General features: G+C 38.2%; 1 protein-coding gene and 1 long non-coding RNA gene across 37 annotated transcripts in view; both read right to left on the reverse strand.

Moving 5' to 3' along the window:
- Nucleotides 1–5791, reverse strand: part of LOC136793725 (uncharacterized) — a 31415-nt gene extending 25624 nt beyond the window's left edge. The window contains exon 1 of the long non-coding RNA XR_010839352.1: nt 5726–5791. This is a non-coding gene — a long non-coding RNA (uncharacterized lncRNA). The remainder of the gene's footprint in view (nt 1–5725) is intronic.
- A 463-nt stretch (nt 5792–6254) lies between these two features.
- The window catches only part of ESRRG (estrogen related receptor gamma), a 645982-nt gene continuing 633883 nt past the window's right edge, over nt 6255–18353 (reverse strand). For all 36 annotated transcript variants that reach the window (XM_067027629.1, XM_067027575.1, XM_067027635.1 and 33 more), the window contains one exon: nt 6255–10221. In XM_067027629.1, coding sequence (XP_066883730.1) covers nt 9977–10221 — 245 coding nt within the window. In that variant the 3' untranslated portion in view covers nt 6255–9976. The remainder of the gene's footprint in view (nt 10222–18353) is intronic.

Genomic DNA, 18353 nt, shown 5'->3' on the forward strand with positions numbered 1-18353 from the left:
ATGAACTTATGTATGAAACAGAATTAGACTCACAGACATAAAGAACAGACTTGTGGTTTGCCAGGGGTAGGGGGGATTGGGGAGGGATGGAGTGGGAGTTTGGGATTAGTAGATGCAAACTATCATATATAGAATGGATAAACAACAAGGTCTTACTGTATAGCACAGGGAACTATATTCAATATCCTGTGATAAACCATAATGGAAAAGAATATGAAAAAGAATGTATATATATGTCTAACTGAATCACTCTGCTGTACACCAGAAATTAACGTAACATTGTAAATCAACTACACTTCAATTAAAAAAAACTCTTTTAAAGAAAAAACCGTAATTTGAAAAGATACATGCACCCCAATGTTCATTGCAGCACTATTTACAATAGCCAGAACATGGAAGCAACCTAAATGTCCCTTGACAGAGGAATGGATAAAGAAGATGTGGTACATATATGCAATGGAATACTTCTCAGCCATAAAAAGAGAACAAAATAATGCCATTCACAGCAACATGGATGGACCTAGAGATTGTCATACTGAGTGAAGTAAGTCAGACACAGAAAGACAAATACGTATGATATCGCTTATATGTGGAATCTAAAAAAGGGGTACAAATGAACTTATCTACAAAACAGAAATAGAGTTACAGATGTAGAAAACAAACTTATGGCTATCAGGGGGTAAGGGGGGGCGGGGATAACTTGGGAGATTGGGATTGACATATACACACTACTATATATAAAATAGATAACTAATAAGGACCTACTGTATAGCATAGGGAACACTACTCAATACTCTGTAATGGCCTGTATGGGAAAGGAATCTAAATAAGAGTAGATATATGTATATGTATAACTGAATCACTTTGCTGTACACCTGAAACTAATGCAACATTGTAAATCACCTGTACTCCAATAAAAATTAATAAAAAAAGAAAAGAACAAAAGAGAAAGAAAAGATATGAATAAATGGAGATCTATAATATGTTCACTGAATTTGATTTATAAAAATGTTAACTTTCTCCAAATTAATTTGTACATTAAAAATTCTAATAAAATTTATAGAAGAAAATTGAAAAAACTTTCAGTTTATAGAGAACTGAAAAAACATTTTGAAATGTATGAGAAAGAAAAAATTCTCTAAAAAAATAAGAATTTGATAAATAAGACAAAGTGTGTGGCGATGAGTGGAGGATTCATTCTATAAGATATTAAGACAAACTACAAAACTATAGTAATAAAGTAATATAATATTGTGGCAATAACATATACATTGTCTGAAAAGCATAATAAAAAATCAAGAAATAGATTTCTTTATACATGGTAGTTTGATATAATATAGATTTGACATCATACATTGGTAGAGAACAGAGAAGTAGAGAAATAAATTTCAACCTTCTATCACATTAAAAGCATCCAAACAGGATTTTAATAGACTTAAATGTAAAATTTAAATTACAAAAATAACTGCAGCAAATTATAAACATATATTCTTAACTTTGAAAGCACAAGGATCAAACTGATGCATCACTATCACAATTACTAATTTCTAGTGAACAAAGACAAAGGTCAAAGTTACTAGATGCATGACAGACTAGAAGACATTTGCAAAATAACTGAAACTGACAAGGATCAATATCTAAAATATACAAAGAACTCCTGCAAATGAACAAGAAAATGATAGGAAACCCAACAGAAAAAAGATCAAAGGTTATGAATTGGCAATTCACAGAAAGGGGAGCCTGAGCTGGTACAAGAATAAGAAAAGATGTTCAAAGAAGTGTAAGTCGAAACAATAATATGCCATTTTAAAAGTAATCAAGTTAGTAAAATTTAAGAGCAAAATAAAATTATATGCTGCTGAGGAAAATGAAACAAAACATACTGCTGGTGGGAGTTCAAACCTATCTAATTCAAATTATATTGGTCCATAGGAAAGACATCCAAAGATGTTCATTGCACTATTGATTGTTTTAAGGAATTGAAAACAACCTTGTCACCAGCAGCAAGGAAGTCACATGCCATAGAATCCCTGTGTGTAAAAACACCCATATATCTAAACATCATTTTACTTATTACCTATCCCAGAAATTATTCTCAACTACGTATTTTCTTTTTGTGGAGGAAGGGATTTTTTTCAATACATACACTTGAAAATATAGGCTATATATTTATTTTGATTTAGAAGCATAAAGTTGATACACTAGGGCTGGTCAATCATTTTGTTCACTAAAGGAAAACCAAGGCAAAATAAAAGTCTAGTGGAGAGGAATCTCAAAGAGATTAACATAGAAGTATCAGCAGGATTTTTTTACATTAATGTTTAGTATTTTTCATTTGTAATGATGTGAAATCTCACAATTTAAGAAGGAAAAAAACAAGACTTGCATAGCTCTAGACCTCAGTTTGGAAATTGCTCTTATGACTTTAGTTTTCTGTGCTATTTTTTTTTTTTTTAAAGCTGCCAGTTCTTCACTTCCTAACAAAACTGTGAAATTCGACTAAGCATGGCAGATTGAATTGGAGTGTGAATAGTATGATTTAATGCTCCTGCTACTCTGAAATGTTTTCCTGTTAGGTTCTTTTAGTGACCCCTCCCAACAGTTTGTTTGCATTTCTCAAAACCAGCTCTCCAAAGTTCAGTCTATTACGAAACACACAGGCTACTATGATTTTCGCAAAGCTAAAACGGGCATTTTTTTTTTTTTTCTTTTTGGTAGAATAAGATCCAGTTCCAATTTGACTGTCTGTAACAAAATTTGTATTGAATAAAAACTTCACTGTTTCTAAATCCTTTGTCAAGGCTGCATTATAAGGCCTCTTGCAAAATGATCCAAATAATTCCATATATGCCAGGACATTCTTTCCAATTCTTTTCAAAAAGAATATTGGAAAAGGTATACTGTGGCTCTAAGAGCGTTTTCATTCATGCTTGGGGCTTCTGTGCTATGTTGACTATGCTGCTATTTAAAAATATTTTTATACGCACACATACCTACACATTTGGTTTATGATCTTAAGTTTAAAAACACTTCTGACTTGGAGCAAATTTTCTCATGGCCAAAATTCTGTGGCATGTTATGGCAATGCCATTAGTACATTGGGACATCTTTTTTTAGGGTTGTACAATTGATGGAATAGTTAATTATTAATCTGACTGGCATCTGTAAAGAAAAAGGGAGTTCTCTTGCTTTCAGGCCATACGCTCAGTATGTAAATCTCTTGTGTGGCTGCAACCCTAATATTGCTGCAGCTATAATGTCACCTACCGTAATTTTTCTGCTAATAAACAAATTTGAACTAGCTAGGAATCCTAAATTTTGAGACTCGTTGTTTATCTCAAATATACTCCAGAGAAATAGTAATGCAGTTCTGCTTTGAATTTAATTTAAACAGGAACAGGCAAAACAAATCTCTGTGGAGGACATTTGACAATAATAAAATATTTCTCCCAGCGGGTGAGCGGGTAGCAATTGTATTGTTGCGATCCAAGCTCACGTTTCAGTAGGTCATTACCATCATAACAAGCCCTTGGACCAACTGGCATGGACATGCAACATTGAGCCCCTGATGGGCACATTATTTCAGACCTTTAACTTCACGGAGAACAAGACAAATACTCCTGGGAAGGGGGGATTATATTTTGAAATCCCTTTCTTTTCTGTTTTGTTTCATAATAAGATGCAGTGTACAATCAGTCTACTGCTAACTTGTTTCGTTGTTTTTCCACACTACCAAGAGGCACCAGAAGCTAGACTTAGAGATCTGAAAGGGCCAGAAACACTGACTTAAACTCTCTATGTCTATCGGACTATGGAACTTTCTATTCAACGTGTACACCATTGTAGGTGAAACAAAAACCGTAAGCATTTCTCTTTTCTTTGACAGTTTAATCACAAATTAAACAACAAAGTGTACCTAAAGTTTCTGCATAGGCCCAAGAAGGAAATATTCTATCTCAGTTCTATTTCATTTCTACGTCTTACCTAAATCAGCAACTTGCAAAACATAGGTAACAGGAATCATTCCAAGAAATCAATTTTGTTCTAATTGTGTTGCTCTTTTGTTTTTTTCAGTAGGGAAATAGCAGGCATTTTGAACCACACCTAAATTAATTTTAAAGCACATGAAGGGCTTCCCTGGTGGCGCAGTGGTTGAGAATCCGCCTGCCGATGCAGGAGACACGGGTTCGTGCCCTGGTCCGGGAAGATCCCACATGCCGCGGAGCAACTAAGCCCGTGAGCCATGGCCGCTAGGCCTGCGCGTCCGGAGCCTGTGCTCCGCAACGGGAGAGGCCACAACAGTGAGAGGCCCGCGTACCGCAAAAAAAAAAAAAAAAAGCACATGAAAGAGCCAAAGGAGCATGACTAAAAAAACAAAAAAGACTGTGTGATATTCTGTACTGGTGTTTAACAGGTATCTCCATTTTTACCCGGGGGCCTAACCAGAAGATGTGGCTTGGGAATCATCGAACAAAACGTGTTCTCCACGTGTGCTGGGGCAGGATGGACGTGGCAGGGTTGAGGGGGCGTAGCTGGGGGTGGGGAGTGGAGGTGAAAACCATCCAAATGCATTTCATTGGCTTTGTGAGTTAAAAAGTGAAAAGGTTAAGTCCTTTTGTCTTGATATTAAAGCAAAAGATAGTCTAAAACTCTCACAAAAATTCAGAGCCAATATCTGAAAAGGTTTTTTTAAATCTGTTAGAACATTCCTGGCTTATTTGAGAAAAGTATAAAACTTTAAAGCAATGGTTTCCTCATTTTGTCTTCACATTAGAATCACCTGGAGATTTTTTTTAAACTATTCCAAAGCCCAGGCCAATTAAACCGCAATCTTCAATCTGGGCGCCAGGGATTTTTAACATTTCTTCACATGATTCCAATATTCTGCCAAGTTCGAGAACCACCACTTAAAAAAAGAATCACTTACACACAACACGTAAAAATAAAAGTGAAATACATAACTCACTTGCCAGGTCTACTCGTTGTTCATATACCAAAAAATGCAACAAATGTCAAAATCCTACTTTATTTTCTTTTACACCTGAGGCAACCGTGATAAATACATCAGTACCAGCAAAGTTGCTCTGTAATCATTCTAAATTATAAAAACCAGAATTCTGACATAGTTCTCAAAAGCAGGCGTGTGTGTGTGTGTGTGTGTGTGTGTAGAATACATACTTTTAAATGAGGACCTATTGGAAGATGGCAGACATGATTTTCCTTCCTACGTTTGTCTCTTGCATGGTCTCAGTTTTACCCAAATATTTTGAAACTATCCACAATAAAACATGTCAGATTCTACATTGGGCCACTGCCACTCAAAGGACATTCGAACAGGAAAGACAAGTCTTGAGTTCTGTGGCCAGCTAGCGCATCTTAGTGATTTAGGTAATCTCACGCCCCTCAATCAAATGCAGTGCGGGGTGGGGGTGGGGCTTTTGTGTCACCAGCTTTCTTCTCTAGAGAACCAGCCACCTCGGAAAGGTGAGAAACACGGTGGGCAAACACAGTGACAGGACACTGTCCGGATAGGCAGAGAAGCCAAGAAAGCACATGTTAGCACCTTGGTGACGGCTCCAGGAGGGGCCCGTGGGAGAACAGCTGACCCTGAGCAGCGAGGGCCCTCACCTCTCCCGGCCAAAAAAAGCCAAGGGGAAGCCACTTGCTGTCAGCAGTGCCGTTTAACCCTCCCGAGTTCCAGGACAGCCCCCCGTCTCAGGCTCACCGATCTAGAAGCTCCGCTGCTGCCCTGTTCAGGAAATCCTGGTGGCCACTCCGCTCCGCGCTGCTCCGCGGACTCTGCAGCTCGGCTGGCTGCCACGCTCAGAGCCAGCGCCTGATTTAATTGTGGGTGGAGGGAAATAATAGGTATCTCTAGCAGATTTTAATAGGATCTTAAAATAGGGGGAAAGTTTTCTGTTATGACACTGACATAGAGGCGACAATTTGGAGTAAATCAGAATGATGTGGAGATGCTTTAAGATTAAATAAGAGCTATATAAAGGCTTGTCAGAATGAATTCTAATGTGCCTGAGACACTTTGCATACTCTTAAATATGCAAAATGTCTCTTGGCACCCTAGAATTCATTCTGACAAGCCTTTATATAGCTCTTCTTTAACCTCCCACTTTATTTCTAGGGAACAGGTACTCAGATACTCTTTGAATGCAAGCAACAAAAGGCAGCGTTTATTGATTTGGTTCTTTAGTGGGGGAGGGAGCGTGAAAAAAAAGAAAACACCGTACAAAAGAGCAATCAAAAGTGGAAGCATGTTTAATATTGCTCTACCGTCATCCTGAAAGGCATAATAATTTGAGTTACACATCTGAACTGATTGGAGTTACAGAATCATATCTCCCTTTTGCATTTAACAATATATACAATATAAAATAAATACATTTACACAAATGGACATTTGCTGGAGCACACAGTATGGTACACATCACAAAAATATACAATTGATTGCTTTACAGATGTGAAGCCCATCTACAGCTATAGACAAGGTTTTATTATTATTATTCTTTTTACTACTGGCTATAATGCAACTCCTGGATTATTATAAGCAGTTAAAATTTTTTTTTTGTCCTTTTACGATCTTTGCACATAAGACTGCCATAAAATGTTTTCCTAGGCAGGTAAACAGAGACGCTTAAATAATTAAAATACAATCACCAACACTCATTTTCTCTTCTATAAGAAAAATAGCAGTTTTAAATTTTTTATATCTTTTATGTTATCATTTAAATGCAAAATAGTGGAATAAATACAACAATCTGATCTGATTGAAACACAAGTGTAACTACAGGTAGTCACACAATCATATTGCTTTAAATAAGAACAAACCTAAAAGAAGCAAAATTACAATTAAAATCATACGGCTAAAACATACACCTTGATAACTTGCCGATACTTCACATTAAGTAAATGGTCTTGCTTGAAACTTGAAAAAACTTACCTCAAGTGAGGTTTAAGATGAAGCATTTACCCTAAAGCCCGTGCAGTTCTTTTAGATCTAAATTTTAGTTGTGTTTCCTATTTGTGAGATACTTATTCTCTTGCAATGCTGAGAGTCAATTAAACTGAAAACTAAAAATTGTTCTTCGTTGTTTTTACATCTCTCCATCTTGCGTTTTCAGTTGGTTGGCTTTTACTCCTTAAGCCCAAGTACTTTAATGTGATACAGTGAAAACAATGTATATATTGTATATATTTTATTTATATATATAGTGTGGTTGAATAGTAGTAACTTAAACCCTGCACAAACTGTCTGGAAAATAATCTTTTTTAAACACTTACATATATAAATAATCTTAGAGAATCAGCACCTTTTTTTTTTTTTTTTCCCAGGAGTTGTATTTTCCGTTGTTATTTTTCAAGGGATGTGCCAATTTCTGAACTCCTATCACAGCTATAAATTTCAAGTTATTGACCATCTGAATGAATTGCTAATGATGATTTATCTAGAATCACACTACAGTCACTTCTCTACTGAGAAACCACAATCTACAATTATAGTCCCATATAGCTAATGATAGATACACAGTATTCCTAGCACTAGGTTGATGAAATATCAACCCAAGGTATTTTGTTTAAAGCACACAAAGTAGCAATAGTTTTGGAAACGTGTCCGCACCAAAAAGTTCCGCAACAACACAGAGCGAGTTTATAACAACATCTGAGAGATGATTGAGTGAAAGCCATATATACAGCGTTTAAAAATTAGACTTATCTATATTCTTGAAATATTCAAAGTTTTATTTCTAAGCTATACATTGGTATTCTATAATAAACCATTAGAGAAATTATTCCTTGTTTTGAAAATATCATTATGATTTTGATGTGTATCTGTTCATAATGAATACTTGTTTGGAGTTTCAATCTCTTAATTATTATTAGGAAGAACCTTATCAATGGTAAGGAATAGAATATACTACTGTAGTCTCCTGAGGAATTGTACATCCAATATTGTCTCTAATTCTACCCTGTGTCTAAAAGCACACACCACAAGAATCCAAACACCACAAGAACAAGACAACAGTCTTTGAATGCAACATAAAATTCAGGAAAGCACAGCAAACATGAAACATTGAAAAGCTGAACTACATTTCTCTTGTTTGTTAGGATTACAATTTTAATTACATCTGTGTACATAGAATAAGACTGTTCACATAATACAGGGAGCAGCTACTAACACTGGTCCATTGGTATAGCATTTGATGGAGGTTTTACTGTTTATTGGTTATTCAGCGATTGTAGATCTGGGGGGTATCTAATTGATTTCTTCATTAGATTACACCTCTTAACAGCCTGGTACCTGACTGACTTTCTTGCTGTGACAATACTGGTTGAAAAGCACATAGATTGGCTCAGCTCTTGGTAAAAACTGCAGATTAATTTAAACAAACATTCCTAAATGAATCAACCCATAGAGATTAGGTTTTAGAATTTGGTCAGGCAGCTGCTGTCTTTGATGATTTTTTTTTTTTTTTTCTTTCAAATTCTGGCATTTGCCTTATTGCCTCTTAGGTGAACACTGGCTCACAGCTCCTTCTGAGAAAAGGTCTGTAACTTTGCAGACAGGCAGTATCTCATTCCTAACCACCGTGGCAGCTAGAAATCCTATGGCAACTGGGCCTCCCAAGTAGAGAGGGGTGCTCTTGATCATTCTACGGATCTGTATTCCATGTGTAGTGCTTGTATATGTGACTACTCAGAGTCACTGCAGGTGTAATCTAATCCTTTGTGTCAGTGAACATTTAGGTATAAACTGGAGCTCATGTTAAGAAATTGATGTTTGGGACCAGACTGGCACACAACATAAATTGCATCCGTGATAATATGCACCTTCCCTTCAACTATTGCTTGAGTAAGTTAAATTCCCATATTAATAAATGGCTGAAAAGTGGTAAAGCTGGTACAAAAAAATCTCCATTTGTAAGAAGAAATGAAACATTTTTTAAAAATCTTCCTTCAGGATTCATTTGTCCTTCATTATTGTTCATAATTGTTCAAAGCCAGCACAAAATTGCAGTATTCTTATTTCTCTTTAGTATTGCATGAATGAATAAAGCTTAAACTATTCCCTGAAAAAGTTACATAGTCGCTAAACTAAGAAATACCTGGAAGACTTGAAAAAAGAATTAAGGAATCAAATGGCTGTAACTGATCTAGATGGAAAAGCAATGATAAGAAGCAGCCGATGCAACGTTGCTTAAGTTGTCTAATTAGAGGCTGCTCCCGTGGAATCTAATACTGCACTCAGTCAATTTGTGTATGTTGCACTGCACTCTTAGGTACCGCGGTTCTCTCTCTTTGATTCCTTAGTCACTGGGGATGTTAATAGTTCACAAGAAGTTCACTGGTATCCATATTATGGATCTCCATCCTTTGGCAGGGCTGGCTTCCATCACTCTCCAATTAGAGACTTTTAAAAGTTCAGCAGCAGAAGGAACGAAGGAATGAAGGAAGGAGGAAGGGAGGGAGGGAAAGAAAAAGAAAGGAAAGACAGCAACATTTTCTTATAACCAGAGCTATTAAAATTTAAAAGAAAGGGGAAGAATGAGAAAAGAAGGAGGAAAGTAGAAGAAGAAAGGAAGGAGGGTGGGAGGGAAGGAAGGAAGGAAGGAAGGAAGGGAGGGAGGGAGGGAGGGAGGGAGGGAGGAAGGAAAGGACAGAATGGAGAACCAGCAATGAAGGAAGCAAGAAACGAAGGAGAAAGAGGACAGGGCGGGAGAAAAAAAAAAAAAATAAAGAGCAAAAGAAACGGAGAAAAGATGAGATTAAGGTAGAAAAAAAACTCATCAGGAGGATACAGAGGAATCTGAAAGCTGCTTCATAGTCTTGCTGCTAAATTCTCAGTGCAGTCTTACTTGATTTTTGATGTTGTTAACTAAACTCTAAGTTTTTTTGACATCACTCTTGGGTTTATTTTTCCCTTTTTCGGCGTGCAGGATAGGATGCCCGGGGAAGCTTTTAGTCAGACCTTGGCCTCCAGCATTTCCAAAAACAGTTTGTGCATGGGGACTTTGCCTTCCAGTTTGATGTTGTAGAAATGCTGCACGGCCTTGGTAGAGGTCTGCCTCAGGAGCGGCAGCGTCATCAGCACCTTGCCGGCCCTGCGAGGGTCCTCCATGTGCTGGCCGGCCTCGTAATCCTGCAAGGCCTCATGCAAGACATCCTGAAGCTTCTGAACAGCTTCGACGTCTTCTATGTGCATGGAGTCTGTACAAGGCCAAGAAGATAAACAATATTAACAACAATAAAAAATACGGTGGTTCGAGTTATGCAACTTACATCTTATTACTGGACTTCTCTACGCCGTGATGTGTTCAGACTCTCACATTTCCCAAATCTCCATTTCATTGCTCTAAATTTCACTGCAGTAGATAATTTACAAAACTGGCTTAGAACACACGGGAATTACCACAAAAAGCCTTTATTTAAAACATGTGGGTTTCTTTCCTCCTGAGACTGAGAGAGTGAACACTTTAACGGGTAACAGTCTTGGCTGTTTTATTCATTATCTCATTCGTGTATTTATTAATTCATTAAATTATAAAAGGCCACCTATTAAAAAATTATTCTATGTAACATTGTATAACATTCAGGCCTTGTGCTCAAAAAGCCTATATGTCCCAAAAGGGGGCAAAAAAAAAGTTGATAACCCCAATTTTAAGAACTCCATGTAAACACACCGAATCCAACACTATGCTCATTTGTAGACTGTACAGAAATCACAATACGTTGCTCATCTTTGTAGGATTTTTAGTGTACTCTTAACAGTTCATTAAGACATCCTGACATAGCCTGCTTCTCTGCAGACTTTAGATTAATGAATTCTGAAATACTTTTCACATTTGTGAAGGTGAACTTCGCCCTTAAGTGACTAATTTAAAAATCTAATTCAGGGCTTCCCTGGTGGCGCAGTGGTTGAGAGTCCGCCTGCCGATGCAGGGGACGCGGGTTCGTGCCCCGGTCCGGGAAGATCCCACGTGCCGCGGAGCGGCTGGGCCCGTGAGCCATGGCCGCTGAGCCTGCGCGTCCGGAGCCTGCGCTCCGCGGCGGGAGAGGCCACGGCAGTGAGAGGCCCGCGTACCACAAAAAAAAAAAAAAAAAAAAAATCTAATTCAGTCAAGCAAGGAAAGGGTTAACAGGGTTGCCACAATGATTCTTGCGAGAAATGTGAGATGTGGGGAAAAAAATAAAAGTTACAGTTCCAGCTCTAAAACAGACACTTAATTATATACAAGTTTGAATCATTTAGCACGTTTTATTGATTCTGATGACAGTTTATCTGTTAATTACACATAACAGCGTCTTTGGGGGATTCTTCATGTTTAATAATTCTAGTTCTCTGGGAATGCAGAGCTCTGAGATATATGTACCTAGCCTAATCTTTCATATCATTCAAATATCAGATCACATGCCCCAAAAGAGAGAGGAAATGTAATTTAAAATAAAGTAGCTAAACATACGATAAAAAAAATTACGGCAAGGTACTTAAAAGATCAATGGCTATAACCAATAAAGGTTTTTAAAACTTCTTCGTATTTTCTTTACTGCTTTTTTTTTTTTTACATTGTCATTTTAAAATCATTTCATCACATCATTGGCAAACTGACCACCATTTACATGAGGCAGTTAATAACACATTTCTTTAAAAGAATTTTGAATATTCTGGAATATAGTTGCTTATAAGGGTTTACTGCCCGAGACTCCATTCCTGCCTCGTGGAGCCAAAAGAAGGAATTCTTCTAGGTGGGAAACGTTGACAGTGGTGTGCTGGAGTGGAACTCCAGACATTCTCCAACATGAACCCTGGCCTTTCCGATGGACTGTTTCTACCTAGGCTTTCCTGCAATCTGGTTCCTTTCAGCATAGCAATTCCATCCACTTCCTGTGTGTCTTCTCTTAGAAACAAGCACGTGGAATTTCCAAAGTTGTCTAAGGGGGCGGCAATGAAAGTGACAAAAAAGCAGTCATGGAGGTGACAACAACATGCTCTGATATTTTTTATTTCTATGTTTGCACTTAAATACTGTCAGGGGAAACTGGTGGACATGGACGCACACTAACGGTGAGTGGTTAGATACACAGAAGACTGACCTTGGTACATAAGGGAACCGACATGAAGTGGACCCACCCAATCTATCTGGGGACTAAACGTTACCACTCTAAGTGAAAACAGTGGGGAAGAAATGAATGAGGAAAAAAGGAACTGCATTCTTTACAGACAAAATTTAAGCAAAATCGCGGTTTTCCAAACAGATTGATTTTTTAAAAAGCAGAATAAATATACTGATTTAAAAAAGCAGAATAGGGACTTCCCTGGTCATCCAGCGGTTAAGACTCTGTGCTTCCACTGCAGGAGGTACGGGTTTGATCCCTGGTCAGGGAACTAAGACCCCGCATGCTGCGCAGTGTGGCCAAAAAATTTAAAAAAATAAAGAAAAAATATTTTTTTAAGCCAGAATAAATATAATAAATATACCATTTCTTAAGTACCTGTTTTGGGTGAGTCCTCTGAGAAGCACTTTATGAACATTGCCTCATTCATCTCCCAACAGCTCCGCAAGGCAGGTGGTTGCTAGTAAGTGTCAGAGTAGGCTTAAACTCTGGTGTCTTTGAATCAAAGTGTGCTGCCAGAATTTATGACACTGGACATGGCATTTCCATTTTTTTTTTTTTTTAAAGAGCTGAAATCATCCTCTTAAGCTCATCTCATTCAACTTTGCATCTTCAGCAAGAATCTTTTCTACAACATTTCTAATAAAGACATTGCCAGTTACCTGGAGAGCATTCTACTTAACAAGGGACACAACTAATTGTTCGAAGTGTCTTCTTCATATTTTCCCAAATCTGCCTCTAATTTCCATCCTTTGGTCCTGGTTCTAACTACTGAAACAATACAGGATAAATGTCCTTCTTCGACATGGCAGATCTTTAAATGCTTGAAAGTACGGTCCCTCAGCCCCGACTCCAAGTCTTGCCTTCCCCACTGCTCTTGCCTGGCGGGAGATATATTATAGGATGTCACAGGAAATGAGGCGAGAACAAATAGCAGAGAGATATGCTCACAAACAGCAATTAAGACTTCAAACTATTCTTTAAAGGTGGTGATTTAGCTTGAGAGATTTAAAAATGATTTAATCAAATTACTGTGATAATTTAACTTCCCATTTACAGAAAAGATTCTAACTCATTTTAGCTTTACCCATTCTTGGAGCTTCTAATACTTTAAATGCAAACTCACTAAATCTGAACTATTTAATTAGACCATGATTCAGCTGGCAGACTGCTGAAGAAAATATTAATCTCCATTAAGGATCCTAGTTCAAGTTTTGGCTCTGTGGCTTTAATCTCTGTTTTGTTCTTTGGGCTAAATTTATACATTTATGCAAAGCTCAATAGAACTGGCATTACTTTATATAATTATTTAACTCTAGTTGTTGGTACTGGGTTTCGGGTTTATTTTAACTTTATGTTTTAAAGGAAATTTTCCCAGTATTTGTGCTAATGGGAACCAGCTAAACTTAATCATGGAAATCACAGGTTTATGAACTAAACAGACAGTGCAAAGCTGAACATTAAAAACAGCGAGTGAGTTGTTAAAAAAAAAAACCCCAAAACTAGGATTTCTGGGTCCAAGCCCAGACCTATTAAATCAGAAAATTGGAGCTGGATGCGGGACATCAGTATTTTTTAAAATCTAGGTGATCCTATGGCCAAGTCAGGGTTGAGAATCACTACAGTAGACAATGAGACAAACAAATGCTACTCTAAAATGATCAAGATTCCAAAAGATTACCAAAGTTCCAATGATACGCATAGTGTCACCCATATATTCAGTTTCAACATCTAATAATAAAAAGAACCCTTTTGTTAAATTCCAATATTTTCCTCCATGAAGTACGACCCGAAAGGGACATGTCTAGCTCAGATCATTTACTCTGGGAAGACAGCTAAGTATCCTTATACCAATAGCTGCAAAATTCAGTGAGACTTAGAGCCGATGCAAAAGAAGATTTTGTTTTTACTTCTTACCTGGAATAAGGCACTGCCCTTCTCTATGGTAAAATTATCCATTACTGTGGCATTAGGTAAAGCTACTCCAGAATGCCCACGCTCTGTTTAGGAACTGTCTTCAGGACTTGTATCTTGGCACTATTTTCTCAATGATGCCAAATCTTATTTTGAGGATGGAATTGAATATTAGACATACATAAAGCATATTCAGAGTCAAATCTGGTACATATTGTAAACCAACACTCAGAGTAGCCTTTTCTGTGGAACACAGATGTTGATTTTCTTTAGTGTCAGTAAGCTGCCTACATGAAGAGGGGCAGTAACGACACGGCCGACATGACTCTAGTCACCAAAGGAATGAAACACAATACGATGAAAAAGACAGAGCAGTGAGCAAAAGTCTACTTTCTGAAAGATAATTTGCATCTCCACTTTTTTATATACAGTCATAAGGAGTCTAAAAAAGTGATCTTCTCAGTTACAATCAGATGAGATACTGAAGAACCCTGGTTGACTGCCGTGGCACATTGGCTCTTGATTAACATAGACAGTCAAACATGATAGTGCCCATCATAAAGTGTTGATTAAAAATCAGTAAACTGTATTCCAGGAGGATGGCAGTGGTGGCAGCAAAAACTTTTCACCTCTCCAAATCTGCGCATAAAAGAACAGAGCAACTAGATGGCAAAATTAAAAATCCATAGAAAACACTTACCAGAAAACTAAGTAACAAGATATCCCCCAAAGACACACACACACACACACACACACACACACACACACACACACACACACACGCGCGCATCAGGATTATAGTGTGTGTGTCTGCGTTCCTAGCTCTTTTCCACTGAAGGGGTTCAGGAAGCATGGCCAACCCAGGAATGCAGTAATCGGTACCAGTAGCACCCAAGTTGTAATCAGATTCCAGGCCCCAGTCAGGAAATATTTAGGATGAATAACGAACACCTTGTCAGAATAAATAGGAAGGAGGGTAGCTACAACTATTACGTCATTCAAAAAGGTTCCGGACGCTGACCCGAAGAGGTTCCCGCTGACCCAAATGGGACAGTTTAAACTTTAAAAAGAATTACAATTACAATTGATTGAAATCTATTGATTATGTTTAAATACATGTCTTTATAATGACCTTAAGAAAAGATAGGGTGCCGATTCCTTATCTTGAAAGCTGGTGAATAAACAGAAATAATCAAGCATTTATCCCACATTTCCCATTCACTCTGTATCACTGGTAACCAAATAACAGAGGAGAGAAAGCATCTCTGTGTGTAAGTATCCCAACTCGTGAATGAAAAAAGAAAGGTTAAAATTACAAATCACCACGGATTTCAGGAATGAGCGCCAATGGCTGCTAACATCACAAAAAGTGAGACAACCAGACATTATATGTCTCTCCAAGAACAGCACCCCGCCTGCAGGTCTAGAAACTGAATCTCATTAAGCCCTTTTGGATCCAGTTGCTGGTTTGCACAAGATGCAAAGGGCAGAGAAACATGATGAGCTGCCCCTGGAGGATATAAACTGCAAAGTCCCGGCCCTGGGGAACTGTGCAGGGCAAATGCCCTGGCTTTTGCAATAGATAAACTATAAGAACACAAAAACTTAAAGAGGAACTTTTAGATTAAAGGAGACTTTAAAAATCCATATGGAGAAAACAATGTTTTTTAAAGGGCAAGATTAAACTATCATGTCTGGGGATACACGTTTAGTAACAAAACCATTATAAAACATACGGAAGTGATGACTATAAAAGTCAGGACAGGATAGGGGTTACTTTTGCGAGAAGGGAAGGGAGAGCAACTGGGACAGATGATGCAAAGTTATATTTCTTGACCTTGCGTATATATTCATTGTGGTAGGCAGCAAAATGGTCCCAAAGATATCTGGATAGTCCAACCCTGCAACCTAAATGTTACCTTGTATGGCAAAACGGACTTTGCAGCTGTGATTTAGGATCTTGATATGGGAACAGTATCCTGGATTATCCAGGTGGGCCTTCAGTGAAATCAAAAGTGTCCTTATAAGAGGGAGGAAAAGGAAGAAGAAGGCAGTATCGCCAATGAAGCAAAATGGTACAGGCCTGGCTCTGAAGATGCAGGAAGGTGCCATGAGCCAAGGAATGCAAGGAACACCACAGTAGAAGCTGGAAAAGGCCAGGTATCAGATTCTCCCCTAGAGCCTCCAGGGGAAGAGTGGCCCTGTCCACACCTTGTCGTTAACCTGGTGAAACAGATCATGGACCACTGACCTCCTGAACTGTAGGAGAATAAATAAGCGTGGTTTAGAGCCACCAAGATGTGGTGATTTGTTAGAGGAACTAATACACTTATTAAGTCACACATTTCATTTTGTATGTGTGTGTGTTTTAATCTGTGTTTTTATAAAAATGGTGAGAGACCTAGAGAGAGAGGTAGTGAGATACTTGATGAAAAGATCCCTTCTAGAAAGTAGTGAGTTGAGCAGAATTCCTATCAAGGCTTTAGAAACACTTGTCAGAAACACCAAGGAAGATGTTCATATATCAAGTAGGGTGTTGGATCATAAAATCTTTTAGGTCTTTTCTAACCCAGAGAAGTTATAATTCTAATATTGGAAATAGACATAATAATTCTGATTTTGTGCCTAACCATGGTGAGAAAAACAGGACTTCTGATTTTACAGCTTTCCATTGAGACACACATTTTTTGGTTTTTTTTTTTTTGGAGGCCTGTTTTCCTCATTTCTCGCTCTGGCTATCAAGTCTGCTTTCTATTACATTTACATCAATCACACAAATCACTCTCCTACTGTATTTATATAAAATGTTGACTCACAGAAAACCCTTGTGGTCCATAGTTTCTTTCCTCCAGGCTTCCCTCTCGAATCCCAAATTATTGTTGGTTGTTCTGTTTATCTCACATAATTTCCCTGCTAGGTCTCTTCTATTACACTGCAAGTACCCAAGGCCTTCCCTCTCCCTCCAGTATCTTACACTTTTCTAGAACTACTCCTGTTACTAGAAGTGATAAAGACAATGACACCCAAGAAGTGAATCTTGATACCAGCTTGGGTGGTAAATATTTCAACCTTTCACAACATCCTAAATGCTCTGCACTATGCCAATGACCTTTTGCTCTTTTTTTTTTTTTTTTTTTTTTCCGGTATGCGGGCCTCTCACTGTTGTGGCCTCTCCCGTTGCGGAGCGCAGGCCTAGCGGCCATGGCTCACGGGCTTAGTTGCTCCGCGGCATGTGGGATCTTCCCGGACCAGGGCACGAACCCGTGTCTCCTGCATCGGCAGGTGGACTCTCACCCACTGCGCCACCAGGGAAGCCCCCAATGACCTTTTATAACAGATTGCTCATTATCTTAAGACCTATACATGAAATGGTGCTATATTATGTCACCTCCTAGAAGTAAAGCAACTATAGGGCTTCCCTGGTGGCGCAGTGGGTGAGAGTCCGCCTGCCGATGCAGGGGACGCGGGTTCGTGCCCCGGTCCGGGAAGATCCCACATGCCGCAGAGCGGCTGGGCCCGTGAGCCATGGCCGCTGAGCCTGCGCGTCCGGAGCCTGTGCTCCGCAGCGGGAGAGGCCACAACAGTGAGAGGCCTGCGTACCGCAAAAAAAAAAAAAAAGCAACTATAGAGCATTTTATGTGCTTATAATGCAGGATGGAAGCACAGAGATACTTGTAGCAAATATTTCCCATGTTATATAAAGGCATAGTGATCATTGAGCATGCTAAGAAACGTTCAGGAACCAGCCGTATTTTCTACATAAAATTTTGAAATATCACAGTGTGCATGAAATGTAACAGTTGCATTAAATTAAAAAACAATCCACTCCCCAGATATATCATCTAAAATAAAATTAAAATAATTCAAGCAGTGATGACTAATTTGAGCAAAAACCAAAGAGAAGCAGACTAGGAGATGGAAAGGCATAATTCTGATTTCTTATTTATCTTATAGAATAAGATACTGGTTTGGGTAAAAGTTAAGAATAAATTTCTACCTGCCACAAAGGACCTATCCATATTCATTTCTTACAAAATGCTATAATCTGGTAAACATTTTGTTTTCGATTCTTTTTGTCACTTTCCTGAGTGGTTCTATACCACTATAGCTTCAGCAAGACAGCAAGATAAAGGAACTGGGGACAAAATTCTAAACTAAACTTAAAATACTCATTTAGGGTGGCAGATGTGAAATTGCACTGGCTAACAGCTTATTCATTGACCCTTTTAAAGACATGGTATACATGTTATTTGTGAAATAGAAATATTAACAGCTTATTGGTAGCGAGGGACTGAGGTTCCAACCCTCTGCCT

Source organism: Kogia breviceps, chromosome 1 (genome assembly GCF_026419965.1).
Source record: "Kogia breviceps isolate mKogBre1 chromosome 1, mKogBre1 haplotype 1, whole genome shotgun sequence".
In the NCBI taxonomy this organism is placed as follows: Eukaryota; Metazoa; Chordata; class Mammalia; order Artiodactyla; family Physeteridae; genus Kogia; species Kogia breviceps.